Source organism: Coenobita brevimanus, chromosome 116, assembly GCF_032717465.1.
Source record: "Coenobita brevimanus isolate Jiangsu-jjx chromosome 116, ASM3271746v2, whole genome shotgun sequence".
In the NCBI taxonomy this organism is placed as follows: Eukaryota; Metazoa; Arthropoda; class Malacostraca; order Decapoda; family Coenobitidae; genus Coenobita; species Coenobita brevimanus.
This window is the reverse complement of record NC_137069.1, coordinates 2,870,808-2,887,500: the sequence shown is the minus strand read 5'-3', so window position 1 is coordinate 2,887,500 and position 16,693 is coordinate 2,870,808. Positions and strand designations below refer to the sequence as shown.

General features: G+C 41.3%; 1 protein-coding gene across 1 annotated transcript in view; it reads left to right on the top strand.

Annotated features, from left to right (window-relative positions):
• The first annotated feature begins 4,112 nt into the window (after window positions 1–4,112).
• LOC145418752 (ras-specific guanine nucleotide-releasing factor RalGPS1-like) overlaps window positions 4,113–16,693 on the top strand; it is a 35,050-nt gene continuing 22,469 nt past the window's right edge. The window contains exons 1-6 of the mRNA XM_080287088.1: window positions 4,113–4,178; window positions 11,954–12,138; window positions 12,507–12,653; window positions 14,022–14,121; window positions 15,468–15,631; window positions 16,129–16,271. Of these exons, the coding sequence (XP_080143214.1) occupies window positions 4,113–4,178; window positions 11,954–12,138; window positions 12,507–12,653; window positions 14,022–14,121; window positions 15,468–15,631; window positions 16,129–16,271 (805 nt within the window). The remainder of the gene's footprint in view (window positions 4,179–11,953; window positions 12,139–12,506; window positions 12,654–14,021; window positions 14,122–15,467; window positions 15,632–16,128; window positions 16,272–16,693) is intronic.

Here is a 16,693-nt window from a genome sequence, read left to right as displayed (position 1 = left end):
TACTTTTGGCTGTGTGTGTGTGTGTGTGTGTGTGTGTGTGTGTGTGTGTCTGTGTGTGTGTGTACGTACCTGTCAGTCACCTTATTTCCTCTCTCTCTCTCTCTCTCTCTCTCTCTCTCTCTCTATCAAGCTTTTTACAGCTAGAAGTCAAACAGTTTTCACCTGACTAGTATTCCCCTTTGCTGAACAGAATTATATTGTGCTAGCCTGGGTGGTGGTAGTAGTAGTAGTAGTAGTAGCAGTAGTAGTAGTCGTTGTAGTAGTAGTAGTAATAGTAGTAATAATGATAATAATAATAATAATAATTAATAATAATAATAAAAATAATAATGATAGTAGTAGTAGTAATAATAATAATAATAATAATAATAATAATAAAAATAATAATAGTAGTAGTAGTAGTAGTAACCCTAGACTCATCTGACCGTAAACCCAGTGGACTGCAGGCAGGAGTTACCCACCTCCTGCAGTCCACCGTCGTCCTTTCGGGGGATAGAGAGGGAATTATGGCACTTTTTTTTATAACCAAGCAGCGGAGCCTCTTGGTTATACGGGTGCCACCACGTGAAGGCAGGAAGGAAATAAGAAGAAAAACTACCGTGGAAATTTAATAGGCTAGGGTGAATTTGACACGTACATCGCGTCCCGGGAGAAATATTGCAGAGTTCACTTATACTTTGGGCTAATTCTATCCATCTTTCTATTGCCAGACGTCTTAATTCCGTAAGGGGTGGCCACAAACAAATCGCCTCCATGCCGCCCTGTCCCCCGCCATTTGTGAGTAATATATGCTCTCTGAACAAGGTCACGTTTATCAGCCGTTGTGGAGTTACTGATGACCTCGAGGTTAGCGGTAATTGCCAGAGACGAAGCTGCCGGAGAGAGAGAGAGTGTCCCTACCTTCTCTCTCAGTTAAGGTTGACACACATATCCTTGAACACCTTCCATATTTAAACTGTTAATCTGTAAGAGAAAGCGTTAAATAAAACTGATTTGAATTACTGCAAACATTGGTGGCCATTTTTAGCTGGGAAAGTAGGAATATATTTTTCTAGGTGATCTTTTAGCCCTTGATTATTTATTATTATTATTATTATTATTATTGTTATTATTATTCACAGTATATACTTGTTAATAATATGATGGAGTTGCATACAACCTCCATTTACCTCTTCTTTCTCTCTCTCTCTCTCTCTCTCTCTCTCTCTCTCTCATTTTTTTTACTCCAAATTATTCTATTCATCAAAGGAACCCGTTATTAAATTTATGGTTACGTTTGGCTAAATCTAAATAATCTTCATTTCAAAAAAAAAATCAAATCTCCATATATATTCCTCTGATGCTGGAAATAAAAGAATAAAAAATAATTAAAAACAAAATCATTAGGGTGTGTGTGTGTGTGTGTGTGTGTGTGTGTGTGTGTGTGTGTGTGTGTGTGTGTGTGTGTTTTAGTACCTTTATGGAAGGATTGGTTTGCTTCGTTTGCTGATACTTTGAGAGAGAGAGAGAGAGAGAGAGGGAGAGAGAAAGGTATGAGGGAAGGGTAGACGAGGAGGAGGAGGGGAGATTGACAGAAGAGAGGGAAGCGAGGGGAAGTTTGGAGAGAGAGAGAGAGAGAGAGAGAGAACAGGGAAGTGAAAGAAGGTTTGAAGGAAGAGAGGAGGAGATGGAAGAGGTGTGAGGAGAGGAGGGGTGGGAGGGGGAGAGGTATGGAGGGAAGGAGGGGAGAGAAGGGTGGGAGGGAGAGGGAGTTCGAGGGGAGAGGGGTGGGAGGGGGAGAGGGGTGGAGGGGAGGAGGGGAGAGAAGGGTGGGAGGGGGAGGGAGTTCGAGGGGAGAGGGGTGGGAGGGGGAGAGGGGAGGAGGGGAGAGAAGGGTGGGAGGGGGAGGGAGATGAAGGGGAGAGAGGGGTGGGAGGGGGAAGGGGAGGGAGAAGGAAGGGAGGAGGGGGGTTGCCATCGATTCCCATCCACGTGAGTCCAGACACGGTGACTCAGCTACCCCGCTCCCCTCCTTTCCCCCCCTCCTCTCCCCTCCCCTCTCTCTTTACCCCTCTCCTTCTCTCTCTCTTCTCCCCTTCCCTCCTCTCCTCTCCCCTCCCCTCCTCTCCTCTCCTCTCTTCGCTTCTCTTCTTTTCTCTCCGTCCCTTCTGTGTTCTTCCCTCCCCTCCGATCCCCTGCTCTCTTCCCTTTCCTCACTTCCCCTCCCCTGTTGTCTTCTTCCTTTCTGTTTCCTCCCCTTCCCTTTTTTCTTCTCCCATTACCTCCTCTCTTCTCCTCTCACCCCACCTCTCTTCGCCCCTTACTCCTGTGAAATTCCCATGTCAGTTTTTCGATGCCGCCTGCTGGTTTTTCTCACTTTTTCCAGCCAATATTAACTGGAGGGTTTGGAGGCGGGAGGAGTCTTCTTGCTTTACCATCCTCACCCTTCAGCATGTAGAATTAGATATTGTAGTCGTAGTCTTCACTGTAACAAGCAGCCTCGAAAGCACCTTAAGGTCTGTTGCCGTTTGCTTTCCTTTGTACGCTCCCCTTCCTCCTCTCCTCTCCCCTTCCTCCTCTCCTCTCCTCTTTCCGCCTCTCCTCTCTCCCCTCTTCCACGCTCCCCACTTCACATCGCAATCTTTTCTCTCATTTGTTGTATTTTGCCCTGTCCTCTTCCCCGTTCTCCCTCCTTACTCCCCTTTCTCTCTTCGATTTCTGTTACTTTCGTTTCATATTCTTTTCCCTCAACCTCTTTCCCGTCTCTCTTTTAGTGAAGGGGGGTTATGGATCATGTCAGGACAGAGTAAACCATTATAGATATATGTAACGCTGCCCTGAGTTTTGATGGCGACTGAGTGTATGTTAGGGGTGATCATTTTACTCTTATGATGTGGTAGAAAGCGTTAGGAGAAATACATTGAGGTGGTTTGGCCATGTGGAGAGGATGGAGAGTGAGAGACTAATGAAGAGAGTGTATGCGAGTGAGGTGGTGGGGGGGAGGGGAAGGCTGAGGGTGAGATGGAGGGATGGAGTGGAGAGGTGCAGTATATGAGAGAGGGGAGTGTGAGCTGGGAGCAAGGCAGTGAAGTGGCATTGGACAGGGCGACATGGAGGCGATTTGTTTGTGGCCACCCCTTACGCAATTGAGGCGTCTGGCAATAGATAGATAGATAGATATAATGTCTTTAAACGAGTGAGTGTATGTTGTGGGTGATCATTTTATATTACCGATGTCTTTTATATTTCTTTCTTTGCCATCATTAGATATTTGATTTAGCTTAGGAAGGAACTCTCGTAGTGAAGGCGTAAGGAAGGCTATGTTGAATTCCTCGTGTTTGTGTGTGTGTGTGTGTGTGTGTGTGTGTATCCTATGTTGCAGGTGTAATTAAATTGTACACTAACGCAAGGGTCATCATATTTCTGGTGACCTTAAAATATTGTTTGCTGCAGGTATGGCTAAGTGATCATAATGTTGCGAATGTAACTGAAGTGCATTTGCAAGTGACCCCAAATTTCTGTATGTTGCAAGTATGATTAAAAGGTCATAGGTTGCAAGTGTGCTGTGTGTCGTAGGTGTGGTTAAATGGAGATGATATATTGCAACTGTATATCAAGTGTATCGCAGACGTTCTATTGCAGTTGACCTTAAAATGGCATATGTTGCAGGTATGGATGGATGGTCATTATTGCGTTGCAAGTGTAAAGTGTATTGCTATTTATATTTTAATTTGAGACCCAAATTGTGTGTTGCAGATAAGGTTAAATTGTTGTATCATGTTCTAAGGGTTGTTAGAGTGTATTATAGATGTTATTATATATATAACATCTATAATACACTGTGGGATACATGGCGTCTGGCAATGAATGAATGAATGAATTATATGACTAGTGAGCCTAAAATGCAGTGTTGCAGGCATGGTCAAAAAGCTATAATATATTGCAAGTGTAATTAAAGTGTATTGCAGGTTTTATTATTATTATTATTATTATTTTTTTATGCGAGGAAGAAGGAACCAAAGGCCATGAGCAAATGACTCTAAAATGGTGTGTTTCGCAGGTATGGTGGGAGCGAGGCGAGGCGATGCGGCCCCAGGAAGGCAGGCGACACTGACCCCGGCCTGTAAGCGAAGATGAGATACTCTGAGATGCCCCGCGACATTTCCTGTGACAGTCTGGCCGCCCTTCGCATCAATGAGGTACAGTGATGAAGCCAGGATGAGAGGATAAGTTTTTTGTCGCTTATTTTGATCGTTAGGAATGCAAGGTGTCCCACGAGATTTTTTGAGAAACTTCATGGGATATTCTAGGGCTAACTTTGAGTTTTTAATAATCATCATGGGTCCAGTTCTCAGTCACTAAAATCTATCTATCTGTTGCCAGGCGCCTTAATCCTGTAAGGGGTGGCCATAAACAAATCGTCTCCATGTTTGCTCTGTCCCCCGCCATTTCACTGCCCTGCTCCCAGCTCACACACCCCTCTCTGATATACCTCTCCACTCCATCCCTTCATCTCAGTCCTTGGCCTCCCCCTCCCTTATGGGTGAAGATGGTCTCCCTCATAATTAACCTTTAAGGTATGGTAATCAGAAATAGTAGCTCCATAACAGTTGCGAATCGGATCCATGTTGATTTAGCATAACTCAAAATGAGTTGTAGAATCACCTGAAGCTTCTCAGTAACTCACAGGACACACTTTATATAGGAACAGTATTTACAATTGTTTGGTGCAAATACTGTAATCCTACATTTTAATGGTTAGGAATCCAGTCAGCCTTCCTTTGTCAAAGGGGATACATTTCAGACATGCCTACAAATTGGGGGGGGGGGGAAACGAATAATAGCCCCCCCCCCATAAAAAAAGTTCTTGCATTTGTAGTTTAACTGTGTGATTGCCCTCGAACCCATAGCTGTGCCGTAAAACAACATCAGGTCTTTACATATACAGTATACATAAACGATATCATGCCTTCTCTTAAGGAATACCCCTACTAGAGTTGGTCATGGTACAGCAGATTTTTTCTGTGGACTAGAAGCTAAACCAAGTGGCAAAACCAGCTGATTACTTCCCAACAGTTGCTGGAATCTGTTAGAACATTGGTTCTCAAACTTTTTAGTGGGTGACCCTATTCGGAATATTTCAAGACTTCGCAACCAACGGGGTAAAAAAATCAAACAGAGAGAGAGAGAAAGTAACTGGTATGTAGCCTATCGTAGTTATTAAGAATATGCTAATAGTGTAATGAGGATAATTACAATTTCAGTTATGCAAATAAAATAGACCTACATTGAAAGCATTAGGCCTATTCTATGTCCCTGCAACCCATCAGAATTCCTCTCGCGACCCACCTTTGGGTCATGACCCATACTTTGAGAATCACTATGTTAGAATAAAGGAATTTGTGATGTGTAGAAAGATTTGTAGCAGAGTGAGAGTCAGTTTGGACTTTGCTTCTATGTACAGTCACTTAGAGGAAAGATCACCTAGAGTTTACTTGCACCGGTACACTATTTGTTAATAATATATTTGAGGTGACTTATTAACTGGCTAGTAACTGAATTTGCAAATAACAAAGCCTTGGATATTGGAAGGGTGGCTCAGTATTTAAAGTTGTGTGGTGCTTAAACAAGACTGCCAAAAGTCTTGTTTTATTTATTTATTTTTAATTTACTATTAATACTTTTTTGGTAACTAGGATTATATTTAAAGGTGTACTGTGTGGTGCTGTGGTGCTTAGTTTTCATTTTATAATGGTGGTTAGGATTAAAGGAAAATCATGAAAGTAAGATGGGGCAAAAGTGAAGTGTTTAAATTTCATTAATATATGGTGATAGGTGGTGGTGACCATAATCCACTGTTTGATTTGGTGCAGCTGACTTCTTCCTTCATCATTATCATTCATTTTCTATGTCTACCTTCCTCTCCCCCAATTTTCCCATCCCTCCTGTCATTTTTTATTACTCTTCTTTCCACTTCTGGTGGCTATACACTGAGTGTCAAGCTTATTGTTTCCCTGTAACCCAGGAAACCATGTGCAGTGCTGGGTGGTAACCATATTCAGTAACATATAATGGGGTGATGTGGAGCCTACTATGGTGCCTCTGATAACTGGGTGAAGGTATGCACATGTGGTGACCATCCAGATACCAGGCCTCCACGCTCTTCCTCTGGCATTGCTGTGTTGAAGTGTTGTCCTCTGCAAAGGAGCATCGGTTCATGGCATGGGGTGGCCCTGCACCGGAAGTTGTTTGCCTGCAGTTGGTGGCTCTCTTTGACTAGACAGACTGTGGTTATTCAGTAACAGCAGTATTACCTTACTGAGTGATAGTCAGGAATACAACAATATGTTTTAATGTGTGGTGCCAGAATGGCCTGTTTATTTTCATCTGACAGAACTGGGTGACTTGTGATTATTAAGTCATGATTGTATCAACTTTGTTGTCTTAATTGTGAGTTAAGAATGAGTTTCCTTGGCCACCAGTCAAATCAGTTTTCCAATCGGACTACATATGGCTATCCACTGAGCTGAATTTGGGTTACAGATCTTTGTAAGGTGAAAGTAGACCGAATACAGTTGTTTGAATATAGTTTCTTTTATAGTGAGTTAAGGGTTAGAAGTGACCCAGGAAATCATCATATAAAATTTTTTCACTGGGGCTGGTGCACTTGCATAGTTTATGTAGCTAAACACCAGTAGATTTTGTTCACATAAGAGACATCTGACCCATCAGAGGTTTCAAAAACTCTCACATAATCCTTTCTCTGCTACTGATACACCGAGGAAGTCTGTTTAGGCTGACGTCAAATATTTTTGTTCATGGGAGAGAAATCTATGTTGTCAAAGGGTCTAGTGAGTTAAGGTGTTCCAAATTGGCCTAGCCACAGGCTGTGTTCTCTTGATCATCTGTCTATGGCCAGATGCCACAATCCCATAAAGGGCGGCCGGTTGTCTCTGAGTTAGTTGTTTTGTGAGGAGGGACACTAATAGTGTCCATACCACTTGCTGGCATATAAGGAACATGTATGGGTTGGTTATATTATTACTGCCCAGCGTTGTAAATGGTTTCCTGGCATACAAGGTAACCATTAGGCTTGTCACTTAATGTAAAGCCACCTAAAATGGAAAGAAGAATAATAGAAAGTGACAGGAAAGATGAGAGAACTAGGAAAAGAGGAGGGCAGACAGAAAAAGAATGATGAAGGTGAAGGAAGAAGTAGGCAGCATTACATCAAGTAAGTGGATGATGGTTCCCACCACCTACCACACTGCGTTTGCATTTCTTCACGCAGTTAACAGGGGCACCACAATAGGCTTCACATCATCCTCATGTTTGTTTATATGGTTACCACCCAATGTTTCCTGGGTTACAGAAAACCATTAGGCATGTCATTCAGTATAGAGTCACATAAGGAAGCAGCACTATATCAAATGAGTGGATGATGATCAGCACCACCTACCACCTAGCAGTATGTGTAAAATCAACATTGTCATCAGCCAGGAAGGGTTAAGAAGGGAGCAGAAAGTTGGATATGATGATGAAATAATATAAATATCAGAACATAAGCAAACAGTTGACAGCACTTTTAATGCTGGTAACATACACACTATGTATATAAAAGTTGAACAGTTCAGAAAAGGAAATGTGCTAATGCTTTGAAATTTATCCAGTGCTTAGTTTAAACCATAGTTGGTGAAAGTGACTATACTATATTATTGTTCCAATGATTTATTTCTGTAATGTGTAGTGTAGTATGTAAAAAAAAAAATTGTAATCAATAATCTGTTGTTTTATTATTGTGGTGTGCTAATACGTAAAATATGTCATAGATAACCTTTTTTTTTTTTTCTTGTGATGTGCAGTGTAATATGTAAAAAATGTCATTAATTATTAATATGTGATGTGCCAGTGTTGTGATGTCAAGTTTCCCACCAACAGTGTCTTAGGTAAACGCCCCCATCGCTGCTGCAGGCACCACTGGCCGCCTTGCTTGTGTATAGGTATGCCCTCCCTCCCTCCCTCCCCAGTTCAAATTTACTCACAAAGCAAAATCATGAATGGACAAGAGATTGTGCACTTGCACTGTCATATTTTTTGTCTTCAGTGTTGTACAGCACTATGTTACAACCTCTTCATTCCTATGATGTCAGTAGTATCTTAATTCTTGGTTTGTCTAGACAGTTTGATTAAGGTTATGAGACACATTTTGAACTGAAGGGTTAGACATACAGTAGTCTTCACTAACCCATTCTAGGTGGTGCTCCTAAGCTAAATATGATGGTCAGATGATTACAAGAGTAAGATATAAGTGACATCCTCTGGATGAAGGGTTTTATAATTCTATTCACATTACCATGTGTTTATGTCCCTCCACCCAGAAAAGTCCACAGGTATGCTTTTCCTTAGTTTGTATTTTTGCATATAGTTCAGTACAGTACCCACCATTGTTCTTACTAATAATTGTGCCTTGGCTATATTGCACGAGGCCCCAGCTCTCCCCCCCTTTGCTGAGAGGTAATTGTGCTGCTAATAATCACGTGTAGCACAGTATTGTTATTTCCCAGACTTCACTCCTGTTATGCATTGGCCATTTGACTTTAATTTATTATCTTTACTTGTACTTCTTTTATTGATAATACAATAAGAGTTTCATCTCTTAACATTTTTATTCTTTGACATGCACATACTTTTTGTTGTGCAATTTTGCCATGTTTAGACACTGTTTTAAAAGGACTTGTATACCCTATACAGTACTGATCATACCCCTTTTATCTTCTTGTGAATGCATCTGAATTTTGTTAATGCATCTGAATGTTAACTTTGTGTAGTTCTGCACTTCACAGTAAATTAGCTGTTTATTCTATTAATCTGCCATGTTTACAAGTATGTGACTATTGCTTCAACAGCTGAATTTCCAGACATATTTTATTGAGTCCATTTCATTATAGTGCATTTGATTAAATTATTTTCACTTTAACTTGGCTTAAAATTGCCATGTCTTCATCTTGAATGTTGAGCCATAACAAGAGAATAACACTAGAATATGATACTAGTCATGAAGAAGTGTTATGCAAAGGATTTAAGGTCATTATATTGTCTTAATTTATAACTGAGCTGTAACAAGAGATTAACTGTAGAATATGGTGCTAGCTGTGAAGAAATGCTATGGAAAGGATGTAGAGCCATAGTATTGTTACAATTTGCAGTTGAGCCGTCAAATATAAACTGCAAATGGAGGGAAATTTCTGCCCAATTAAAGTGGACAAAATACAAGTGCCTTCAGGTGCACTCTCAAAATGATAGACTGATGTTCCAGCTATATTGTATACCCATGTGTACAGCTGAGAAAACAAACACAAACATTTATCACGGCTCCAGTGTTTGGTTCTGTAGAGATGAGATACGGGTAAGATTGAAGGGTGCGAGGAGTTTTCAGTATGTGGTATGTAGGGATGTTCAGGCTTTTAGTGATAGAATGAGAAGTATTGCTTGGGATGACAGGTACTTGAAATGTGTGGAAAAGTTTTGCTAACTCTGAGATATGCTGAGAGCTAAATGAGGAGCAGAGGAAAGTTCCATTGTTAGAATGGAAAATGAATGAAGGATATTTAAGGACTTGTAGGCTCTACTGACTATGAAGGCTCTCCTTTTGTGCAAAGGGTACTCTACAAATCAGTGTGAGGAATGTTAGGCTGATCAGCAGTGAGACTGCATGTGAAAGAAGATACATATGGACTGGAATGCCTGAAATGAGAATGTTAGAATGGATAAGTTGGGCATCACTTAATGATGGAACATAGTATAGTGTGCTAAGAGAGAGGGATTTGGCATAAGACATACCACATTAGAGAAGTGATGTGAACCATTAGGTTAAGATGGTTTGGACATGCTGAGAGCAAGGAGGAGGGTAACTGGCTGAAGAGAATCAGTTATTAATGTAAAAGGAAGAATGCCCAGAGGTCAATAGAGGAATACTTTGAATAAGGTCCTGTGTGGGGACCTAAGGGTCGGGGTGACCAGACTTAATTCACAGTTGGCCAGTGCCACATCCTTTCCTCTGGCTATGCCACTGAGTGAAAGATTTTTAAGTTGAGAACTTATTGTATGTATAAATGTGTGCGGTGGATCATTGTGTCTGAAAGCACTGGAAAAAGAGTTGTCATCCTGACTAAAAGTACTTGCTATGGTTTTGTTCATTAGAAATTTAAGACGTATATGTTTTAGGCTTTAGGCTTTAAAAACTTCAGCCTTAATTGTCTCTATGTTATCGTACACTTCTAATGTGAAGATAACACCTCAAAAGTTAATGCTGTATAGCCTGTTACTGTTTTTTGTAAATTCACTGGCCATCTGATTTGAAGCAACAGTACTGGTGTTTTTCACTTAAAATCTAGGATATGTTTAGGCAAAGTGCTGCTTTGAGTAAAATCTTATGAGACATGCTTTTGGCTCTTGGTTGTTGAATTAGTAATGCAGTTAATGTCCCTCCCCATAAAACAACTAACTCAAAGACAAACGACCACTGTTATAGGATTATGGTGTCTGGCTGGAGATAGATAGAAACAGTTTACTCATCTCTGACAATAGAGTAACATTCAAATGAATACAGGTGATGATTTTTCACAAATGAGAAAAGAAAAAGAAAAATGTTTATCATTATAAATAACTTCATGTAGAAAATGTATCATTTTATTACCATCTTATCAGTGAAACTAACATTGATCACTGTGGTGATAGTTTTTCATCTTTTGCATTTTCATTTTCCTGTTTGTGGACCCTACTTCCCTCTTTATTTTTTTTGTAAGGCTGGGAAGATGATGGTAATGAGGACTGGCATGATGATCAGTGGAATGATTGTGAATGCAATTGATGATGTTAATGGAGGTTGGGATGATGATGATGGTAGGTTAGGGATGATTGTGAATGACAGTGAGGATGATGATGAAAGCTAATGAATAATGTTGGTAATGATGATGATTGAGTATTGGGATAGAGTTGTTTTGAGTGGTATTATTAAATAGTTGGTGAAAGATGATGATGATTGGTAATTGGAATATGATGATGAGGGTTGGGAAGGCAGTGAATGTTAATGATGATGATGATGATGATAGTTGAGGGTTGGGATAATGGCCATGATAGGATTGTTTTCCTGGAAGTGGGGCTAGAGCTAGCTCTGTGGCTAGAGTGAGGAGTGGTTGGAAGAAGTTCAGGGAGCTGTTGCCTCTCCTGACTTCGAGACGGCTTTCCCTCTGTGCTAGGGGATCTTTGTATGTGGCAGTGTTAGGAGTGCAATGCTGTAGGGTAGTGAGACCTGGGCAGTAAAGGAAGAGTATATTTGCAAGCTTAAATGTACAGAAATGACAATGATTGGGTGGATGTGCAGTGCATCCTTGACTGCAAGGCCAGGGGGAGCAAGGTTAACAATGGAAGAGTTGAGAGGTAGGATGGGACGGGAGTGTATTGATTTTGTGATAAGGAGAGGTAGATTGGGATGGTTTGGGCATGTGGAGAGGATGGGGGATGATAATTGGCTACAGAAATTGAAAAGCGTTAACATTAGGGGTAGGGTTGCAAGAGGTAGACCGAAAAAGACCTGGGACGAGGTTATTGAGTGTGAGTTCAGGGATAAGTGACTGAATAGGGAAGCTGCCAGAGATCAAGCAGCATGGACAGCCGCCATTAGGTGACTAAGGTCGACGCATGCGTGGATGTAGGAGCCTTTAAAATATGAAACAAAACAAATGATAATGATCCTTAGATACTGAAGTATGATGGTGATTGATGCTCGGAATGTGATAATGATGTAGGTTAGGAAGATAGTGAATGTTGTTGATGATGATGAAGATGATTGAAGGTTGGGTTATTGGTAATGATGAAGGTTGGGATGATGATGGTGATGATGATGGAGAGTTGACTTAATGATAATAATGAGAGATGCTTTGACGTGTTGATGATAATCCCTTGATTTTGACAGAGTGTGATGGAGAGCGATGACGAGGGAGATCAGAACAGTGGGTGTGGGGGTGGGCGTGGGGGTGTGGGTCTACCCATGTGTGCGCGTGGTACCTCCCCGCCCTCCTCCGTGTACCGCAAAGTTCCCCCAGACGAAACCACAGACGGAAACATGAAAGCCATTACCAAGGCCGCTTATAACTACGGGTACACTACTGCAGGGTTTTCTGTGTGTTATAACTGTGTGCACTGTGGCATATTCTCCATGTGTCTGTAACCATGGGTACTACAGAAATATTCTCCTTATGTTTTGATTGATAGTAAGGGCCTCATTTTACAATTTTTCACATATGATTACAACATTTTAGCACTGTTTTCTACTTGGTTTTGCAGTTATTTTTGCTTGTATGATTGTGATGATGCCCAGTTTCTTCCTATATGATTGATGTTAAAAAACGCCTACCAGTTGTAAAAAGGGAGCATGCCGTACTGTGAATTATTTAGTTGGATGAATTAGAATACTCTACTTACATACTGTATTCAGCTTTGTCCTCTCCTCTCTTGTAAACCCACAGGACCCTACCCCGGATCCACAGCCACAAGTCTGCCTCCCTACCAGCGCGAGGGAGGGATGACAATGCCCCTCCTGTGCTGGACCTCCTCAGAGTTGCACCGGAGGACTTGGCCACACAGATCACGCGCATGGACTTCCCCATTTTTAAGTGAGTCCTATTGCATTGTGTTGAGATGCCTGGTGGTGCAGATGGTAGAGGTGTTGGATCAGAATGCAATGTGGCTTATGCACTTTGGTTCAAGTCCCACAGGTGACAAGGTTTTTCTGTCAGGTAAATTCTACCAGGGACATGGGTCAGCCTCCTACCCATTTTGTTGTTCTAGACTACAGTATCCTAGCCTCAGGCCTCTGATGGTTGGAAGGGGACAATGTGGATATGGCGGTTACCGTTTTTATATTGTTGTTGGACAAAAGTAGATGAAATATAGCTGCTTTTACTTTGCTGCATATGGTGAAGATGTTCACCAACATGGTCATTTTGGTGAGCAGACAAACTATTAACTCTTCGAGCCCAGTGGTGTACAGTATTTTAAAGTTCTAGTTGTGCTGCCTCCAGGAACTTTTAGTTAGATTAGAAAACACCACATGTACCAGTGGGGTCAATGAGTACTGTACTATATCTATTTTTGGGGTGTGTGGAAAATCTTTCTTAACCGAATAAAGGATCTGAAAGAAGGGAGACTAAAGTTTAGGTAATTAGGTAGGAGGGGTTAAAATGTTAAGGAATGAAATTTTCACTTCTTTGTTTGTACTTCCACAGTCATCTTTGGTGGTAAGTTTCGTGAGTGGATAGATTGTTAACGTGAGCATTAATTATCAGAGCAGTTACCATGGAATCTGCTGTTAGCTCTGTACCTCCTGAATGAGGCTTATCATGACTGGGATTTATTCACTGAGATGCAAATAAATCAACTGTGGAAGCAGTGCATAATCATTACAATAAAACAGCAGAAATAAATATGGGAAGGTAATGTCCTTCATTGATGTTATTGTTGTGTCCCCAGGATCATGTGGATTTGTCCTAATAAATGGTACCAGGCCAGTTCCACATTAACTCCCATCATGGTGTGGATGCCCAGTGAAGTGAGCCACACATTTTTCAAGCCCCTGAAATCTTGGCTCCTTACAAACATTTCATCTACCCATACTCCACGTCTTTCATGATGGAGTGTGTTCCTTATCGCATCCACTCTACTCAACTAAGACACGTTTGTTAACCATGTCACTTCCATGGCTTGCACGCATGTCTTGCCAAGGTCCCATACATTACTATGGACACTAACACACCTTCATGCACTCTCCTTGCAGAGCTAATACAAAGTCTTTTGCTTTTCATTCTTTTCATTTCTGGTTTTGTATTGTTATTCATACTTTTCCCTCACCACATCTTCAGGTGGGAAAGGTGGTCAGGATAATAATTCCTCATCCCCTCCTCATCAGTTGTCAGAACTGTTCTTTTATGAATTAGTTTGCTGACACTATCAAACATGTTTTATCATCCGCACCTTCATTTCAGAGCCATCACACCAGAGGAATTGACTTCGTGTGGCTGGACCAAAAAAGACAAGTTGAAGTTGGCGCCGAATGTGGTGGAGTTCACTCGGAGGTTCAACCATGTGAGTTTCACTTTCGACGTTCTTTTCTTGACCCAGGCAGATGTTATTAGGTGGAGCATGGAAGAGGGAGGTGATGGGGATGTTGTACAGAAGTCAGATGATAGAAAGGAAATTAAAGTAGCAATTACAGTACAAGGCTAGAGTTAAATAAATCAGCAGAAAGAATTTAATTGGTTTGTTGAAATTTATAAAGAGAAGTACATGACAAGGAATTAGCATCATGTTTTTACCTTGATACCAGGAGAATGCCTGTACTAGAACATGGCAAGCATACCCATAAAGAAAAATACAAATAAAGTTCATGAGATGGAGACAGAATTCTGAAGTTTTGAATGATTTCTCTCCCTATCTGAGGAAGGGGAATAATAGTCAGGGTAAGGAGTGAGGTAAAGGGAGGGAGAGGGAGGGGTGAGGCCAAGATGAGATGGAGGGATGGAGTGGAGAGGGAGGTTTATGAGAGAGGGAGGTGTGAGCTGGGAGCAGGGCAGTGAAATGGTGGGGGACAGGGGAACATGGAGGCGGTTTGTTGTGGCCACCCCTTACAGGATTAAGGCGTCTGGCAATAGATAGATAGATAGTGGTGAGATAATGATGTTTCTGGATCCTACCTCACCCCATCATTGTGTGAGCTTAAAGGATGATGATGATGATGATGATGATGGTGGTGGTGGTGGTGATGATAATGTTGATGATGATAATGGTGGTGACTCTGGATCCTCCCTTACCGTATCTTTAGTTGGGAATAAGGCTCAGGATGATGATATTAAGTGAAAATTAGGGTCACAATGATGATGATATTTCTGGATCTGTACTCATCCTGTCTTTAGGTGAGGATAAATGGTTAGGATGATATTAGGGCACAAGACGAGAGTGAGAGGAGTGGAAATGAGGTATCTGAGAGGAATGTGGAGTTATAGGAAGATACAGACAGAAAAATGAGGAAGTTTGGAAGCATTGTGGTGTTATGTGGATGTGCTGGGAAGTGTTTGCAGAAGTACCCAGTTATGGTTTGGTCATGCGGAATGAATGGAAAGTGAGAAATTGATCAGGAGACGCTCTGTAAGCTAGGTAGGGAGGGAGAAGGAAAGTTAGGTTGAGGTGGAGGGACAAGGTAAGGAGGTATATGAATGAGGGTGGTTCAGGATGGAGGGAGTGCAGCCTGATGGTGGAGGACAGGGCAGCATGGAGATGAACTGTTTGTGGCCACCCTTTCCCGGATTAAGGTGCAGGAATTGGTTGTAGGTAGATTAATAGATAATGATTTTTTTTTTTTTTTTCCTTTCTCTCTTTGTCCTTTTTCTCTCCCCACTCTCGTTATTATCCATACCAACTTTCTCTCTCATCAGGTAAGCTTCTGGGTGGTGCGTGAGATCCTGAATGCTGGTGGAGTGAAGCACCGTGCGGAAATGATGGCGCACTTCATCAAGGTGGCCAGGAAGCTCAACGAACTACATAACTTCCATTCACAGTTTGCCATTGTCAGTGCCCTTCAGAGTGCCCCCATTTACAGGTACTGGGAGCCATGCTGTTCAGTGTTATGAGTACAGTATTACAAGTAGATTTTCTGTGATGTAGGGCATTAATGAATTCTCTGGGATCATGTGCTACCCTTGTATGCATTGGAGGGAGTAAAAGGGGCTTTGCAGTTAGGAGTTAGTGTTTTTAATTGCACTCAGAGAATCCACTTTCACGGTGAAAATGTCTCAGTTATCCATCCATCCATCATCTAATGCAGTACTGCCTATCAGGAGTTGAGGGCTTACTCATTTCATTGGCCGTGCTGTCAGTAGTTCTTTTTCAATCATACTTTGTCTTTCCGTGTCTCTAAACCTTAACCCACATTTATCTTGGTTGAAAAAAAAGTTAGGATGATGATTGTGAAGGTTGATGATGATGATGATAATGATAATGATAATGATGATGATGATAGTGTTAATGTTGATCTTAATGATCATGATAAGCCTTTACTGTTAATCAATTTTTTTTTTTTTCCCGTACCCTTACCAGACTGAGCAAAACCTGGAGCACTCTCTCACGAAAGGACCGTCAGCACTTTGAACGTATGGCAGAACTGTTCAGTGAGAAAAACAACTGGGAGGAACTACGCAGCCATGTCTCAAGTCTCAAATTGCCCATGATACCTTACCTTGGTGTGTGCTTAATTTCTCTTGGTGATGCAGTTTCTTTTCTGATTTTGAATGGTACATAAGGCCTACTGTATAATAACTGGGCATGCATGTAATAATTCTTCACTCTTTTTACTCTTTTCTTGTGTCTGGATCTTGCCTCGCCCTCTCTTTAAGTTGGAATAAAGATGATGATATGATGGTACAGTACCCTAGCCCTTGGTATTATGGGAGTTGCTATCATCATTTTCTTATGAATACAGTATGTGAAGAATTAATCAACCACAGATAAAATCTAATTCAGTAATTGTACCTTTCCATTTATTTTTTATTTATTTATTTTTTATTATTACTACTACTATTTGTATGGGTGTGTGTGTTTATGCATGTGTATCTGTGCATGTGTGTGTGTGTGTTTGTGTGTGTGTGTGTGTGTGTGTGTGTGT